Source organism: Panulirus ornatus, chromosome 53 (assembly GCF_036320965.1).
Source record: "Panulirus ornatus isolate Po-2019 chromosome 53, ASM3632096v1, whole genome shotgun sequence".
Classification (NCBI taxonomy): Eukaryota; Metazoa; Arthropoda; class Malacostraca; order Decapoda; family Palinuridae; genus Panulirus; species Panulirus ornatus.
Window position 1 is genome coordinate 3,172,193 of NC_092276.1, and position 19,619 is coordinate 3,191,811.

Genomic DNA, 19,619 nt, shown 5'->3' on the forward strand with positions numbered 1-19,619 from the left:
TATTAACAGCCAAAGAGTATTTTGGTGGTGATTGGAAGTGAATGGTGATCATGATTGAGCGAGAAAAGTGTGGTGTTTTGTGGCGGCCCTCGGTCACCCATCGAGACAGAGACGCCACACCTCGCCAGACACTGTTGTCATGTTAACAGTTAGCTTTAATCAGGCAAGGCTTTTCACAGCTGGCCTATGTACGAGGTGTTCTGTATGTTGTGTACCTGAGGGAATGGTAGTAAATGGTATGATGTGCCACAACACTAGTAACGTGCTGCGTATCATTGCCTCGTGATTTTCATTTGAAATTAGCTCCCGGAAAATTTTTGTTTGAAAGTTCTTAAGATTTATTAAGGTTATCACTAAAGAGCATAAGTTTTAGTTCTGGCTGTCATTGGTTCCCCAGTAGCAAGAATTTGGTCGTTAGTACGAGTGAAAGTAAGGCTTTCAGTTCCGGACTTGTAAATAGGGCGAGCCCACCTTCCTCTTCTACACCATGATGAATTATCACCTGTTGTGACGAGCGTCTGTCATTTAGGACCTTCTTCATCACATAGACTTAGGTTAAACACGAATTAGACGTGCACGGGTTTGTAGAAACGAAGTTGGAGTTATTGCCTAGCTAGATGAAGCAATTGTCTTAGATGCAAGTGTTAAGGAAAGGTAATTTCTTCTTTATGAGCGTAGATAATTAGAATCACCAGTGTATTGAATGTTGAAATTGTATTATTTCAGTATGATTTTAAAACCAAGAAGCAAGTCTTTTATCGGGTTAACTTAATAACCAAGTATAGAAATTGCCTTAAAGATGAATTCCAGATTTTTGGTATTTGAGTTTGAAAATTACCCTAATTAAAGCTGTGAAAGAGTATTTTGATGCCAGATAAAACAGAATCTTTCGTACGTAGAAAAAGTGCTTTCAGTTTTCCTTAAAAATTATATGCAGAAAAACTGAATAAGTTGTACATCTTCCTTATGGCGTCTGTACCAACAAATCCAGTTTTTCGTAATTTGTCCAAATGAAGCTCTGTTAAGGTTGCAACCCTTATGGAACTTTTCAGCATGTTTAAGTTTCTTTGAATGCCATCTAGCCAGAGAAAGAGCACTTTTTTTTTTTTTTTACTGCATTGCAATAAGGTTAGTTCATCAGGCTCTTTGAGCAGCTTTTGATAATGTTTAAACAACAAAAGTAATGGGCAAGTAAGGTAATGAATGAAAAGATCCAAACCTAACTCCTGTTCAAGGAATGTTGCTCTACCAAACCCAACCATAACTAAGCCACTGTACCCTTTATTTGGGGATATCCTTATTCCATTGGACCTCCTCTTCATAACATTTTAAGAGACCTAGTACAACTGCATTTTTTTTCTTTGGCCTAATAGAGCCACCATATATTGTGTTTAATACTTCTCTTGTGTTCTTTAAGTACATGTATGGTCCTTATGCTCCCAGCTATAGGTTTTGCACCAGATTGTTATTCATTGATAATGAATATTTTTGGTTTTTGAAAAAAAATCTATGTATTATTTGTGTACTCGATCTATTCTCAAGAATTTGAAAATGGAGGTCACCTAAACCTTTAAGTTCCTTTTGTAAGGAGCTTTTAGAAAACGAGGGAAATACATATTTGCTATAATTTCATTAATTGATTTTAAGCTACTTTTTAGATAAAATATGCTGTACATGGTGGTCCACTTAGTCACCATCCTGAAGTAGAGTATGTTGATCCAGATGCAGCTTGCCTAAATGGCAGAATGGAACTGCTGTAAATGTTATTGAATTTAGTAGCATTTTGTTAGGATTGATAAATGATTGCCTTTAGGTACAAAATTGTGGCCTTTTGAAAGTGCTGCACGACATATTTTTTATATTGATTTTCTGAAAATACAGTGTTTCATTTAACTTAAGGTTACATGTATTGAAGTGTTTATTTCCACATTGTTAAAAAACAAAAAGGTACCATTGTTTTGTATAGTGAAAAAATGAATTCCTTAACCCATTCACTGCGACTTGCTGTAAATATAAAGCTACTCTGTGTATGGAAGAATTTCAGTAAATCAAATGGATACCTGTATCATATTTTGACTTCACAGATTGGTGGTGTACTTATCCCTGAGTAGCAAAAAATATAATATTCCATTAGCTCGTCTTTCATGTTGAAGGGTCAAAGTTTGCTTGTGTTTGAGGGGAAATACCCATTATCTGTGCCAGATGCATGAGTATTTTTGTGTGTTCCCTTTCCACACACTTTTTCTTTCTCATTCATTACACTAATGCATTTTTTAGTGTTTGCATTAGCACATAGATTTGTCAGTATCTGTCTTTTGCGAATACATTTTACCATTGATATGTACTGAAACTCAAATGATGCAGGAACCTTTCTGGGAAAGATGTTTCAGCCTGCAGTTTCTTTTACAGGGACCTCTCAATTTACATGTTACATTCTTCAAAATGGTCAAATAAATCGAAACCTGAAATTCAATTTATGTAAGGAATGGAGATTTTGGGATTTCATTTGTCATAATGTAGTGCCGATTATTAAGCTAGCTGAAAACTACAGTATACACATTTTTAAATTGCTAGCTTATTTTCTTGTGGCTAAATATTTGCTGTTATGTAGGTAAACCATTTGTTTTCAGCTAGACTGGTTGTTGATTCACACCAAATCTATTGCAGATGATTGCTAAGGTTCAAGTGAATAAAAGACATTTTTATTGTTACCCTCAAGAGGTGAGGGTTGAGCCCAAAAAAGTTAGGGGTCCTTAGTGCAGAGTTTATTAAATATATTTTTTTGATAATTAAAAGGAAATGTTAAGGAAAGTTAAGAAAAAAAAAGGCAAACTAACCTTATCTGATGCTGAACTGATATTCAAATTTTGTGTGCCAGCAGGTTAATACACTACCTGAATTTGCTGCTGACTTGACAGAATTTGTTATGGCATTGTTCCCCCAAGTGCCATTATGCATGTTTACATTGCTCACACTTATATGTGTTCTCATTTTATAGTAATTATGCTTTTGGAGACTGTAATATGATACTTTGTGGTTAATCGATATTTATTATGTAGAATGTATCACTGTGCACCATAGGGTTTTCACAAATGACTTTATATGATTTTTTGATAAATCACTTATATTTATTGTTTACATGTGCACTGTTGATAATTTTATACAGTGTCATTCATTGTGCAATGACCTGACCAGTCTACATACAGTGTTTAACTCCCCTGTCTTGTTTTAGAATATTCCTTTCATATTTCCTCAGTATATAGTTGTAAACCATGCCATTTCCAGTGCCTCCACCGTAAAATGCTCAGCCCTCTGAGGAACTCCAGTTCCTCATTCTTATACCTAACAGCGATGATAAAGTGAGTTACATTTTCATATCATCCATTGCATGATACAAGAATGAGTTTGAATATCACATATTAGCCGAGGAAGCTAAAAGACTAGAAAGAGACCCAAACCAAGTCTTTAACTGGGCCACTAATAAGAACGTGTTATTCAGTGGAGATAAACGTCAGCTCTTCTGGTATGGTGAAAATGAAGAAATAAAAGCAATATAGAATATTGAACACACAGAGACTTTGTCATAAACCACTTGGATAGTGTGAAAGACCTTGAATTGACAACATCGTAACAACTTAACCTTCAACGATTACAACAAAACAATGGTTGCTCATGCTGGAGGATAGTAGACGGGATCCTGTGGACCTTCAGGACAAGGGAAGAAAAACTGGTGATTATGCTAAAGACTGATTCTTTCACTATCTGAGTATCACTACATTCTAACATCACCTTACAAGGCAGGCAAAATTGCAGAATTAGAAAATAATCAGATATCTTTCACAGCCTATATTAATGTGGTACAGGAACAAAATTACTGGAATAAATGAAATCTCTAAAGCTATACTCCCTGGAGTGCATATGGGAGAGGTATATCTTTATTTATACCTGGAAAGTCCTAGGTTTGGTTCCCAATTTATATTTAAGAATAATGTCCTAATAGCATGATGGGCATGGAAGATATTGTGTAATGCTATCTCTTACATCCAAATGTGTGATATGCACCAAAAGAGAGAACACCCTAAACACCTGTGGCCCAAAACTCTTCAACACCTTGCTAGCTACTATCAGATACTCCATGGGATACATATTAGGAAAGTTTAAGTGTCCATTAAACAAGTACCTACAAATTGTACCATACCAGCCAGGCTGTGAGGGGCTACGTAGGCCTGTGGGCTGTGCATCCAACAGTTTGGTTGACAAACTACCCAATCCAACAGCTTAGGCTCTGCCCAAGCTGTGGGAGTGAAGACCCCTGAAGACTTCATCAGGTATTGTATATCATAATCAAAATCACTTTTGCTGTTATGATCAGTATAATGTTCAGCATCCATGGAATCAGTATCATTATCATTACTACCTTACAGGCAATTACTTGCTAGGTCCAGCACACTTATCTCTGACTGGAAGTAATGAATGCACACACTTTGATGGACATGGCTGAACCTTCCCTCTCTTTGTTGTATAGGTAACTGACACAGCAGGATTCATTCCTTATGCTAATTATAGTAGTTTGTAACAAGTTGTCCATGCATACTGAACAAGCAGACCTTCAAGTCAAAAGAGGCAGGAAGAGGCAATCCATAAAGATATGCTTACAGACACTTTGCTGAGCACTTATAACTGCAGTGAAGGGGTTGAGGCCATTAAAAGGATATTTGGGTTCCACTTTGGGTAAGAACAGGATGGATGTTGGAAGGGAAGCGGTTTTGAAGACAATTTTATTCTTGCGCAGGTGTTGAAGAAATTTTGCAAAGAAAAGTGCTTATGAGGTTGATAGGAAAGCTCTTTGAAGAGTAGTAACTACTTAGTGTGCATGGAAGACTCCTGAATGTTGTAAAGAGCATTTGTAATGGTAGTGCTTGTACGAAAGTGAATGCTGGCATAACATGAAATGACCTAGTTATGTTTTGGTAATGTTAATTTGCTTGTTAGATCAGGTGAAATCATGGATCACTTGTGATTTGAGTGAGCGGATGCTGAAAATATTTTATGAATGAGATGGAATGTTTTATTATTCTGAATATTGTGAAAATGCCAGAAATTATTAAAATAGGTATTTGGGATGAAATTCAGTAAGGACAGTTTTGGTAAAGCTAGGGTTGAAAGAAGAGTCTAGCATATGAGAAAAGTTTCAGAAACACAGAGAACTTATTTGAATGGGAAGGATTAAGTGTAGAGATTGCATGAAGCTTAGATTATGTAGTAACTGTCCAAATTCAGATGCATGCAAGGAATAGAGTGAATTGGAATGATGTGGTATATGAGTATTGATGTGCTGTCAATAGACTGAACCAGGGCATGTGAAATGTCTTGGGTAAACCATGGGAAGGTTTGTTGAGCCTGGAAGTGGATAGGGAATCGTTGTTTCCGTTCATTATACATGACAGCTAGAGACTGACTGTGAACAAATGTTGCCATTTTTGTGTGTTTTGTGGCACTACCTTGCTGACGCAGGGAGTGGTGTTGCTGTTTCCTGTGGTGCAGGTAGGGCTGGGAATGGATGAAGGTAAGCAAGGATGAATATGTACATGTGTGTATATGTATATGGCTGTATACGTACATGTATGTGCATGTTGATATGTATATGTACATGTATGGACGTGTGTGTATGTATATATGTGTGTATATGAGTGGAGGGATCTTTCTTCATGTTTCCTCGCACTACCTCGCTGATGTGGGAAACGGTGATCAAGTATGATGAATGAATATAATGATATATATATTTATTTATTATTTTTTTATTATACTTTGTCGATGTCTCCCACGTTGAGGTAGCGATTATTATTATTATTATTATTATTATTATTATTATTATTATTATTATTATTATTATTATTATCATTACTATTATTATACTTTCTGGGTGTCGTAGAAGGCTACTAAAAGGAGCGGGAGCAGCTGGCTGGAAATCGTCCCTTTTTGTACTACTTTCCAAAAGAAGGAAAAGAGCAAGGAGCCAAGTGAGGAATTTTCTCTGTAAGGCTCTCTCATATGTTCCTGATGCTGCCTTGCTCATGTTATTTTCTATTATACCTAATCGCTGTTTCCTGCATCAGTGAGGTAGCACCAGGAAACAGACGAAGAATGGCTCATCCACTCATATACACATGCACACATAAACACCCATACACGCACATATACATACATATTCATAACATATACATATATACACTTGTACATAATCATACTTACTTGCCTTCATCCATTCCTGGCGCTACCCTGTTCCACAGGAAACAGCATCGCTACACCCCTGCTTCAGCAAGGTAGTACCAGGAAAACAGACAAAATGGCCACATTTATTCATATTGTCTCTAGCTGTCATGTGTAATACACCAAAACCACAGCTCCCTATCCACATCCAGGACCCATAGGACTCCTTTCTATTTTTGTGAGGCTTTTGCAGCATTCAAGAAACTGGCTATTTCCAGTGGTCAGGACCATAGGTTATAGAGCATTGTGATATGTGTGTCTGTGTTTAGAGAGTGCAGGGCAGCTGATTTGTAAGTGCTTAGTATCTTTTCTATGACTGCTGCACTGTGTGCATGAAGGGTCTTGGGATATATTGAAAATGTGTTTGTCTTGTTGTAGTGATGGGTAATATCCAGAGCATAAGTAGGAGAATGTGACATGTTTTTCTAGGGTGTATGTCTGGTGGGTAGGAGTTTAAGTCCAAATGACTTCAGAGGTTGATTGTTTAGTGCTAGTCAGATTATTTCAGTGTGTACATGTTTTGTCAGTGTTATATTTTTTGAGGTATGGGGAATAAGTTAGAAAAGGTCACTGGAGTGTGAGGCAGGAGTAAGCTTTTTATTTCTACTTGGAGGTTGGTTGTTTGTTATTGTGTGGTTTGGGTCAAGTGCTGTTACATAGAAATGAGTGCCAAGCATGTTAAGGTGGGACTATATTAGGAAGATCTTTGTTTCATTGTGAAGGTGTTGGGTGTGTGGTTGCAAGGCACCTAGTGGTTGTTCTGTGTGCTATTTTGTATGGTTTGTGGCATTTTTATATTTACTTTTGAGAGGATGGAATACCAGGCAGGTGAGGCTTAGTTTAAAGTGGAGCAGATGAATTTTTTATGTATGATGGCGAAGGATTCTTTTGTATGTCCAAATCTCATGCTATTTGTGTTCTAATGACATTAAGTCTGTGTGTTGCTTTTGTGTTGTTGGTGCAGGGAGTTAATGTCATCTGTGTTTTAAATGTATTCCCTGCATGTCATAGAAGGTGACTAAAAGGGGAGGGAGAGGGTGGGTGGAAATCCTCCCCTCTCTTTTTTTTTTAATTTTCCAAAAGAAGGAACAGAGAAGGGGGCCAGATGAGGATACCCTCAAAGGCCCAGTCCTCTGTTCTTAACGCTAACGCAGGAAATGGCGAATAGTATGAAAGAAAAGAAAAAAGAGAGTGAGGAAAGATTGACAAAGAGGATATATGTGTCAGAGGTGGAGGGAACGAGGAGAAGTGGGAGACCAAATTGGAGGTGGAAAGATGGAGTGAAAAAGATTTTGAGTGATCGGGGCCTGAACATGCAGTAACCAGGGCATGTGAAGCGTCTGGGGTAAACCATGGAAAGTTCTGTGGGACCTGGATGTGGAAAGGGAGCTGTGGTTTCGGTGCATTATACATGACAACTAGAGACTGAGTGTGAATGAATGTGGCCTTTGTTGTCTTTTCCTAGCGCTACCTTGTGCACATGCGGGGGGAGTGGGTTGTTATGTGTGGCGGGGTGGCGACGGGAATGAATAAGGGCAGACAGTATGAATTATGTACATGTGTATATATGTATATGTCTGTGTGTGTATATATATGTATACGTTGAGATGTATAGGTATGTATATGTGCGTGTGTGGACATGTATGTATATACATGTGTATGTTGGTGGGTTGGGCCATTCTTTCGTCTGTTTCCTTGTGCTACCTCGCTAATGCGGGAGACAGCGACAAAGTATAATAAGTAAATGAATATATTTTCCTTTTGAGTCCACTGGGAAAATGAAACACTATAATTTCCCAAGTGCACTTTCGTGTAATAATGACATCATCAGGGGATATATAAGAAAGAAGTATAAGTCAGTTGATAAACAATGAAGAGTTGTAGCTAGGATGCCATTTGGTAAACAAGTGACTGTCCAAGACAGACAGTGAGCATATTATAAACTTATTATGTGGACAAGAAGGGTAATTGCTTACAAATTTTATCAACAATAAAGCTATCCAATTTGTATAGACCTTTATTACTGTTAAGGTTATAATTCTTTGTGTATTTAATAATAGAAGATTCAGTGATATTTCTTTTGGTACTGGAGTTAGAGTTAATAACTGAGGTGGCATTACTCCAATCAGTAGAATGATTATGTTTATATGTGTGATATTTATTTTGTTACTCTGTCGTAGTACCATATATTGTGTGCTTTGATGATTTCAAGTCAGGTAGTTCTGTCTCTTATGGCTCTTCAAGCTCATTATAGGATGTAAAATCTTATGTTTCTTCCAGTTGGAAAATTAGCAATTAAAATATGATTCCAAGTGATTTTTGTAATGCTTGTGGGATAAGAATCTTATAGTATTTAGCATTTATATAGTAGTAAAATGTGTTATAACTGAAAAGCAGGTGGCATAGTAAGAATTAATTCTGAAGACTTACAGTTCTCTTCACAGTGACTGTCAGCAGGTGAAATATGGTTCTAAATTTTTCCAATGCTTGTGGGATAGGAATCTAGCACTGTTTTGCTTTGACATCTATATGGAAAGCAATATGACTGAAAACCCGTACAGTATCCTGATATATTTCAATATTCATGGAAAAGAATATTTGAACTTTTTTTTTTTTTTTTTTTTCCAAGGCTTTAGTGTCATTCTAAGAGCTTATACCCTAATTCTCTAATGTTGTTTTAGCAAAATGGCACTGAACCTGCCATTGCTGTGTGGACCTTCCATGCTTTTGGAAATTATCCCAGTTTAATAAGAGCAACATGGTGTGTTGCCAACATTTATTTAGTATATATATGTCCAGATAACTCTTTAGAAAACAGATCCAGGAGACAAATCATAGTGTAATGATCTTTTAAAACCTTTAGGTTTTCGTCCCTGATGTTGGACTTATTTTTACAAATACGGGAAGTATTGAAGACCACCCTGTGAAGAAACTGAAAAATTCACTGAAAAGACATCTATAAACTTTGATTAATCTTTGAGGTTCAGGTTCCGGGTAGTATGTTTTCTCGTGAGCCACAGCCTAACCAGACAATAGCAACTGCGGGCCTTGATCATAGACTGAGATGTAGAGGTAGATGAGCCTCCAAAATGAACATTGGAATAACATAAGATTGGAATGCTGTATTACCACTTCGGAGTGAAAGTTACAGCAGTGCAAGCTACATGTGAAAGTAATCCAAGTTATGCTCCCTTGGAAAGCATGATAGGCTTTTGGAGCCTGAAACTTTTTTATCCATAAGCAGCACAATGAAGAAATGTGATTGGAGAGAAGTTTTTACTTTACAGTTTGAGGATTTAATGGGTGATAGTTTACATTTAGTCCCATATGCCTTGGTTTTGTTTATCATAGCATAAATGTTGATTTATAAATTTCCAGTTATGCTGGTAAAGGGCAACAACATAATTTGTAAAATGGCCATCTAGAGGGAGGGTCATTGTTTTATCACGAGAAAAATTATGTATTTTGTGCTCTGAGCACATCACAAAGCATCCTGTTTTCAGCAACCCAGTCCCAGCCTTTGAAGTCGTTTCTTATTATCACTACAAATGAGGAAGATGTATCCTGTTAGCAGAGGGAATCTTGAGGTATGTACCCTTTTAGTTTTAACAGTACTGTTTTAAGTGAGGGGTATCTGGGTTGTTTGAAAGCCAGGATGCACATTTTAATGTAGCCTCAAAATCAGTATTGCTCACAAGCTCCAAATATCATGGCAGAAATAGTTAACAAGTAGAGATTTTGCATTGAGTAATAGTACTAAGTTGACATTTAACAGAAACAAGCTCTGCTCGTTTAATTTTGCAGATGAAGTGAGAGGAGCAGGGGCCTTGAAAGGAGCATCACCATGTGTCAGCAATTAATCCTGAATGATCAAATTGGAAGCCAGCATCAGAAAACAACCTGATATCCCATGCTTGTGAAACAGAGTTTGAATAAAGCATTTAAATTTATCCTTGTCTTGTATTTCCCTTGTTGATAACATCCCAGCAAACCAAGCCTGCTTTCCTATAAAACTCTTAGGCTGGTGTGTAATAATTATACTGCATGTTAAAAGATGACTTTTAGATTTGTATATGTAAGTTCATTTGGAATAGTATTTTATTCAGTTGTTTAGTAATATTGCTTTCTTTCATTGCAGACATGTTTGTGGCAAGGTGACCATTCCTTGAAAGGTGCTTGTCAAGGATTCCACATCTTACAAGTGTAATAGACAGCTAGGCATGATGGAATCCACCCAGAACACATCGGGTATGATGTGGTATAACTACAATCCTGTTGATGGCCTTATTACCGCAAATGCCCCAGTTCAAGTAGAATTAGGGACAGTTGATATAGCAAGACAAATTAATCAGCAAGTTCAGTTACAGTATGGAAACCTACAGGCAGTACCAGCCCAGACACAGCATCAGATTGTAGTGGCTCAGCCACAGCACCAACCAGCTCCCCCAACACCAGAACCTCCAGTAACACCCAAACCACCAAAACCTCGTGCAAGACCAGCAAATGGTGAACGGGTGCCATGTGGTGAGTGTGGAAAAACCTTCTCTTGTAATGCAAACTTAAGAGATCATATGAGGCTTCATACTGGAGAAAGGCCATTTATTTGTGGTGAGTGTGGAATGTCATTTGCTCAGCGCTCCAACTGGAGGTTACATAAACGTGTCCATACAGGAGAAAGACCTTACATGTGTGGCATATGCGGCAAAACATTCTCTCGAAGTTCCCATTTACCTGGTCATATGAGAGTTCATACCGGAGAAAGACCATATTCCTGTGATCAGTGTGACCATTCATTTGCATCAGCGCAAGCCCTTAAAAATCATGCTCGCACTCACACAGGTGAGAAACCTTTCATATGTGAGTACTGCCAGACTGCTTTCACACACAGTTCATCATTGTCATCACATAAAAAGAGATGCAATGGTGAAAAGAGAAAACGTGGGAGACCTCTCGGCAGTGGTCGCAAAGCATACAGAAAAAAACCCACAGGTAGACCTCGCGGTCGGCCAAGAAAGAAGGGTCGCTATGGCAAGAGGGGCCGCAGGAGGAACCCTCCACCTGAGGAAGATCTTGAAGAGAGTAAAGAAGTAGTTGATGTAATTAAGGCAGAAATCCATACTGATAACATTGAAGAAATTCATATGCAGGCAACGTTACAGGCAAAGGAAGAGCTTGAAGAAGAAGTACCTACTGTTGTTGTTGATGCAGATTCTATTACTGTAGATCATTCAGAACTCCATAGTGATCCATTAGAATTAAATAATCACATGCCACAAGAAGAAGGTATTGTACAAGAATCCATACCTCAGGAAAATCACCTCATTCATCATGAAATGGTACCACCAGAACAAGTTGTATCTGTGGCAGCAGCAACTGCAGGCTTGGATGAGACTAGCAATTTACATCAAGAGGCAGCTGTTGCCATGGCTGCTTTACATGAAGGAGCAGCTCTTAATCTGGCTCACCACCATTTGCCTCAAGAAACCTATATAGAAAGAGATGGATCTCATACTATGTGGTACCCCAAACAGCACTACTAAGATATTGTGATTGTATTTACTGATAATCCCAACAGTTGTCACTTTGCTACCATTGGCATGGATGCTATTTTACATCAATCAGTATCCATGCTGCACTATTAACTCACAGTGGTAAGACTTCAGACACCCATTGGGGATAGAATTATGTTTTAAATTATGATATTTTTCATCATGTTTATACTTTACGTTCTTAATAGAACAAATGGTTTTATGTTGTAATATTATTTTTGTACTGGACTAATAGCTGCTTGTGTATTTTGTAGGCAAGTTTCACGATAAAGACCAGAAAAAATATCCTGTAAAGTCGTTGAATTATTTAGAACTTCATATAGGCCTGTGTATATTTTTTGTGCCGATATAAAGATTCTAATAAGAAATTTTATCCCATGTGCTTTATAAAAGTTAACAACTGCATTTGTGAAACTTTTGCTCAGATCAGTTATTTTAGTGTTTAAGATTCTTTGACAATTTAATATTTTATAATGAACTGAAAATTAATATAGTGTCACTCCAGGACTCATTTTGTAGGCTTCAAATTTCTAATGTTATGTTAATGTGATTACTGAAATCAGAGAAATTGTGGCAAAATCTATCCAACAAATATGCAGTGTCTGTTCTCTTCATTTGAAATACTTTATATGTTAACATTAAAGAGACTGTTAAAGACTTGAATATTTCACAAATATGTTGAAACATAATTATTGTTTGAAAATGAAATGATGTAGTTTCTCACTTGTCCCAATAAATCTCCAGATTTTTTTTCATGTTGTTAATATTCCATTGATAAGTGCAGCTTTCAGAAAAAAGTATAATTACAATTGACAAGAGTTTGTATTAAGCAGCTTAGGAATTAAAATGGTTACTAGATTCAAGCAACTGAATTCATTATTTTATCTGATACAACTGTCTTTGTTTTCACTAATTTTCTATAGTTATTACAAAAATGGTTATTAGTATATTGTAAATTTTTCATGAACATAATAATTACATGCAGTTTTTCATTTATGTCAGTCTTAGGGAATTCCATCCAGTTTATTTGGCCATTTATTGGAAACTAGAATTTGTCTCAATCTATCTATATCTCGTTATGCCTGCTCCAACTGGACTCCGTCAAAGGGGTGGCCACAGCAACAGAGTCTCTGTAACGAAAGAACTCTAGTGCTGCTTTTTAGCCTTAGTGCCTCACCCTTAACAGGCCACTGGCAGAGGACAAGTCTAGCACAGTGTTTGCAGAGGCTCCTACTTAATGTTCCTAATGACTACTCCAATTTGATGTTCCTACCTACTACTTCTACTTGATATTCCTACCTAGTGTTTCTACCTACTTCTACCATTTTGCCAAAAGACAGGGCCAGCACATATTGCTCACTGCAGAAGAATCTAGTATAAAGAATGAGCTGCACGAGTCAAGTGTTACTTATGACAAGGAGAGATTGCATGTTGTGGATAGAATGCCAGTTGTCCGCATGTTAGTAAGGCAGAAAGAAAAGACTTACCTGGGTCAGAGGAGTGCAACTTGACAACCACTAAAGTGATGGCTTACCAAGCAAATGTCACTAACCCTCCTGATACCCAGATATACTAGGATTTGTCTCAACAAAGAATCTTGCTTAGAATCATTTAAGAACAGAGTTTTGTGAGGAGGAGCATCATCATTTTTATGAAAAAAGTAACTGTTGAACAGGCAGATATGTTAACAGCTGTATTTCATATTCTGTAAACATTCTTAAGTAGAGCCCATATGGAATGGTCCATGTATAATTCAACACATCCTTTTGCTGAAGATCTTTGTGATAGTGAAATATTTGCCAATAATTCTACTTTTTGAATCTGCAAATATAGTACTTCAATGGACAATCCTGCCTTTCATAGATATAAGAGGAATTGGGTAAATAAATGATAGTTCCTTCCAAACACAGCAATCAAGCAGCATACAAAACTAGTAGACTAACATGTTGGTAAGTCTAAGTGTGTAGAGTTTTGGACATGGTCTAGTGTAAATGGAAGGGCCTTCAGTTATAGCAGTTATAGTATGTGCAAGTGGGAGAATGGAAACTATAGAAGAGGTTAGTTTTTGACAACTCTATCCTTCCATGGTAAAAGTTATTAGGTTGAGCTTGTTCATAACTGTTATTTTTGCTAATTGTCATTTATTATGTAGCAAACTAGAAATTAATATTTTAATTTTCATTTGATCAAATTACAGAGAAACTTGGTGTTCACTTTTTTCATATAAAAATTGCATTTATGAATATTTTCTCCTTAAACTGAAGTATTCTTTCCTTAATGGAACACTAAGGGATAGACAAGGATAATTCATATATTTTTGTCTATTAGGTAAGGTACCCCTATTTGATAAGAATGCTAAAGATGTATGCGAATATGATTTAAACCTCATAGATATTACTATTGTTAGAGAATTTGTTTGTGAATTTGTGTGTTTTACGGATGGAGAGCTTTTGTTTGTCCAAAGGTGTTATCGTTGTGATAAGTGTACCATCTTTTCTTTCTTTCAAACTATTCGCCATTTCCCGCATTAGCGAGGTAGTGTTAAGAACAGAGAACTGGGCCTTTGAGGGTACCTGTTTTAACTAAAACCTCTAATAATTCATGGCCATTCTGTGACACTCCATAATCATCTTATGATTCAAAGATGTTTGCATGATTTAGGGTAAATCATACATTATGATACTTCTAGTGATATAAAGGTATTAATTAGGAGGCAGCCAATGACCAGGGAGGTATATTATTAGTACGACCTGCCAGGGTATCAGGAGCGTTAAGGACATTTGCTTAGTGAGCCAACACTTTAGTGGTTGTCAAGATACACTCCTCTGTTCTAGGTATCTATCTTTTCTTCCTGCCTCACTAACATGTGGACTAATGACATTCTGTCCACAAATGTACAATCTCTCCTTGTCATATGTAACACTTGACAACACTTAACTCATGCATCTCATTCTTCTTAATTAGATTTTCTTGCAGTGAGCATGATGTGCTAGCCCTGCCTTTTGGCAAAATGGTAGGAGCAGTAGATAGAAGTAGTGGGTAGGAACATTTAGGCAGGAGCTTTAGGTAGAAGTAGTAGGTTGGAGCATTAGATAGAAGTAATTGTTAGAAACATTAGGTAGGAGCCTTTGCTGACACTGCACTAGACTTGCCCTCTGCCAGTTGCCTGTTAAGGGTGAGGCAGGAAATGCTAAGAAGCAGCACTAGAGTTTTTTAGTTATGGAGATTCTGTTGCCATGGCCACCCCTTTCATGGAGTTCCGATTGGAATAGGCATCAGAGATATAGATTGATTTATGATGAGGTAATTGGCACTACAGTAATATTACTGAAGTAAGGGAGCTTGATAATATTGTTTGATGCAAGTTTGTGAAATAGAAGGATTGTAAGAGACTGGCAAGAGTATAAAATATTTAGGATTATAATGGTGAAAGTTACGTCCATGTGGAGAAAAGTTCAGGCACCATTCAATTTAAAGATTAGGTAAATAGTTTTTAAACTAGGTCAGTGGTTCAGTGATAGGTTAAGATATAGTAGAAGTAAGTAGGATGAAATGATTCAGAGTTGTGGTTATGCAAAAGATATCATGATGGGAATAAAAGGAAAAGATGCTGTATGTTATATAGTTAGGAAACAGGAAATCATAAACCATATAGCAGGTGATACAGGGTTTTCATTGAAAAGCACTTCCTCGGTTAGTACTGTGTCATGTTTTAACTTATTTAAGAGTAGCTGATAATTTACTTGATTTTGAATTGGTCCAGAGGGTTGTTTTCTTTAGGGCTTGAGAACTTGATTCACTGTTACATAAGGAAATACCAGAAAAGGTTTAGATTAATACATCAGAAGTGGAAATAGGGTAATGTTACTTAGGGATAACATCCATCTAATGGAAGTGAACTTGGGAGTTGCTGTAGTGGAAGCCTTTAAAGCATGTGCAGGAATTGTCATTTCACTTTTGTGAACCTTACAGAAAACTATTAATCTGTGTGCTGTACTTTTTGCAATTGTTTTGGATTTTTGGAGTTTTGCAATTGGTTTGGATTTTGCTTGAGTTACACCAAGAGCTGAAGCTGCCTCATAGCTTGAAGAAAATCCTCTTCTGGCCATAGAACTTAATGGAGATATCTTTGAAATGTAGCAAGTGATAGTTGCCTGAACTTATTTAAACTGCAAATATCTGTGTCACAATGCAAGTACCACAAGCATTCCTTGGAACATCCTTCTGGTTTTTTAGGACTTGGATCAGAGTACAGATAAATTTGTCTTTTGATTGACAAAGATAGGGGGCTTTATTCATACTGAAATGCAGTTTTGTATGATTAATGGTGATTATGATGTTGAAAAGTGTTACGTTTTATTGCTACACTTTGTCGGGATGCAGAAATACTTCATAATATTTATGAGCATTGTTTGGGGAAGGTTGGCTAGTTTTTAAATGGAAATCAGGCATCCTCTCTCTCTCTCTCTCTCTCTCTCTCTCTCTCTCTCTCTCTCTCTCTCTCTCTCTCTCTCTCTCTCTCTCTCTCTTCAAGCATGCATAGTTTGAACACAAGTTCTTCAGAACAAATTTCCTCAAATGTTAGTTTATGCACTGTGAGGGAGTATAGGGAACTTGTTACTATTTTTAGGGAAAGTAGATTTCTTTTGCTCTTTGTGCTGTGACCTTTAGTCATGCTAAGAAGGAATTATGTAGGGGAATTAGATATGTTTGGCTTCCTTTTTCTATTGTATCATTGGATATTGAGTTGGTAACCACCTCTTTGTTTCATTCTTCTTCATTAGCATTTTACACCTTGGTTACCCAGGGGTTCAGAGAATGGTTGAAATAGGCCACTGAGGGACAAGATGCTTCCATGAAGGTTGTATGCAATCATCTGCACAAGACCATAACTGCCATGAAATAGCCTTATGCTTAGCCACTAATACCTTGAACCTCAGGACTTCACCATATGACCATGTGATACAAAAATGATTGCACTGTTCAGTCAGTAAATTTTGTCACGGGAGGATAAAGACACCAGAGGTAGACTTTATGACCAGTTAACAGAAAGTTCTGATGAGCATTATTCGATTTTATTGGGAAATTATAGCTAGATTTTAACCAACTGGTATCTAGGTATTATCTCTGGGCATATGCCCTACCCAAACTTGTACAATATGATGAGAAACCTACTCATATTGAGAACATATTAGACTGCTCTAGCTATGTATAAGGATCTTGTCTGTAACATTGAAGTTAGAAAAAATTTTTATTGGGGATTGGTAAGAAATTATTTTAAAGATAACTTTCAGCACTGCATGAAAGTCATGATATCATGTTCTAGACTTGCAAATTTTCATGATATTCACATTATTCTTGAAGAGCAAATCTGGGATGATATCAGTGAAAATGACGTGGATGTAACTTGGAAAAGTTACAATATATATTAAAGTAGTTGATTTATTTATTTATTTATTTATTATTTATGATTACCTCAGACGCAGTTTCTGTGAAATAATTTTTGGGGTTACCTAGAAGCATTCTAAAGGCACCTACAGCCCAAGGCTGCACTACTTCTAGTGGTAGGGAAATTGAGACTTCTTTGGAGTGAAAGGTTCTTTGACGAGACTGTATTCTCAGTGATACAGCCTTGCCAGTGGTGACTTTTTTCTTATTGTGTAATTTCTAGCAGTTAGAGTCTGGTAACACTCATCAAAGAAGTTGAGGGGTTATATGTGCCAATGTAATGCAGTCTGTCATATTCGAAAGTAGCCAAAATGATGAAACTGAAATAAAGAACTGTGTAAGTTCTAAGAAAGCCCATAAGACACTCAAGGAGAACAGTAGCGAACCTGATAGAGTGTGTTATGTAAATTTGCACAGAAAAACATACTTATACGTTAATATATTTATTGGAATGAAACATACTGTATTGCCAAAAACAGCATTGGGAACCCTAATGAACTGTATAGTTATGTCAGACACAGAGTAATTAGCCAGACAGTTCCTTCATTGATTATGGAAAACGGTGACTTGGTTCAATACTGAAAACGTGGCAAAGATCTTAAAAGAATCCTCTAATCAGTGATTTCCATTAAGGACATAATTCATATCCTAGTTCCAATACTGTACTGTTGCAAGGAAAGGAAAACATCCTGCAGCATACTGATATGTAAGTTGAAGATATTATTAGCATTAGATTACATCAAAATAAGACAAAAGGGCCAGATGCATTTTATCTGGATACTTTTAAAGAAGCAAAGATAAGGTCACTTGTTGCTGGGGAAAGTTCCTGAGGATTGAAATCTAGCCTGTGTAACCCCAGTTTTCAAGATGGGTAAGATTCCCTGACTGGTACTTGTCACTCACTCAGCTTAAGGTGTGTAGTTAGTAAACGTTTGAAACCATTTGATGAAAGATTGTAAATCATTTTGTGGCTCCTTTTTGATAAAATGATATCATATGTGAAATGCCACACTCTCTCCCATCTACATTCTAGACATTGCTCATCCTGACAACACTACAAACTGTTTAAACCATTGTATCCCACAACCATGCCCAGGATGCATCTACCATTATAAAGACACCGAACACTTAATTACACTTGTTACATTGCATTCTCTGCACATTTTTGCACACACACCTCTGCATTTCATAACTAATGGTGGGCATGGCCAGCTTCATAAGCATTGCAGGAGCCTAATAAAGATTTGCGACTCCAGGGGCAGTAAGAAAGATATCATATCTCTCAACATCCTCTACAAACAAGTCATCCTCTCCATTTTAAACTACACCTCACCTGCCTGTCATCTGTTCTGTCAAAAGCAATTACACTGAAGCTGTAAGTTATATAAAACGGTGCTGTCAGGTAGTCACTGGCTGCCTGTCCACCACAAACACTCGACAGTCACAGCAAGACAAAGATCCCACCTTAATGTGCTTGGTGCTCAATTCTATGCAGTAACACCAAACCTTTCCCACCCAACCTCTCCATATCCAACCATCAACCCTGAGGTACAAATGAAGAGCTTACCCTTGCATCACACTTCAGTAATCTTTACTAACAAATCCTCCCAACCCTCAATAAATAAAGTGACAAAAGACTTACAGTACACACTGAAATAACTTGACAAGCACTAAACAGCCACACTTACAACTCTTTTGGAAAGTAATACAGGAAGGGAGGATTTCCAGTCACCTGCTACCCCCCCTTTCCTAGTCACCTTCAAGGACACACAGGGAATATGTCATTTCATGTGTGGTGAGGTGGCAACGGGAATGGATGAAGGCAGCATGTATGAATATGTGCATGTGTATATATGTATATGTCAGTGTATGTATATGTATGTATACATTGGAATGTATAGGTATATATATGTGCATGTGTGGGCGTGTATGTATATACATCTGTATGTGGATGGGTTGGGCCTTTCTTTCATCTGTTTCCTTGCGCTACCTCGCAAACGCTGGAGACAGCGACATAGTATAATAATAGAAATATAATAATAATATATATTTATTTTTTATTATACTTTGTCGCTGTCTCCCGTGTTAGCAAGGAAACAGACAAAAGAATGGCCAAACCCACCCACATACACATGTATATACACAAATGCCCACACATGCACATATACATACCTATACATTTCGTTGTATACATACATATTCATACACAGACAAATACATATATACACATATACATATTCATACTTGCTGCCCCAAGCCATTCCCATCGCCACCCTGCCACACATGAAATGGCACCCCCATCCCCCCGCACATGCATGAAGTAGTGCGAGGAAAAGACAACAAAGGCCACAT

At 37.2% G+C, this 19,619-nt stretch overlaps 2 protein-coding genes across 4 annotated transcripts in view; both read left to right on the plus strand.

Annotated features, from left to right (window-relative positions):
* Positions 1-19,619, plus strand: part of LOC139765143 (uncharacterized) — a 78,095-nt gene that overhangs the window by 360 nt on the left and 58,116 nt on the right. The window lies entirely within an intron of this gene.
* On the plus strand, positions 37-12,569 carry LOC139765179 (uncharacterized). Of its 3 annotated transcripts, none has more exons than XM_071692450.1 (2): positions 37-163; positions 10,409-12,569. In XM_071692450.1, the coding sequence occupies exon 2, from the start codon at positions 10,491-10,493 to the stop codon at positions 11,808-11,810; it is 1,320 nt and encodes a 439-aa protein (XP_071548551.1). In that variant the 5' UTR covers positions 37-163; positions 10,409-10,490; the 3' UTR covers positions 11,811-12,569. The 3 variants fall into 3 exon arrangements, with proteins under 3 accessions (XP_071548551.1, XP_071548550.1, XP_071548552.1); XM_071692449.1 differs by having other exon boundaries at positions 106-236; XM_071692451.1 differs by lacking the exon at positions 37-163 and adding an exon at positions 1,103-9,857.

Excerpts from the sequence above, each read along its gene's own strand:
- LOC139765179 (XM_071692450.1), top strand. The coding sequence starts at position 10,491 with ATGATGGAATCCACCCAGAACACATCGGGTATGATGTGGTATAACTAC.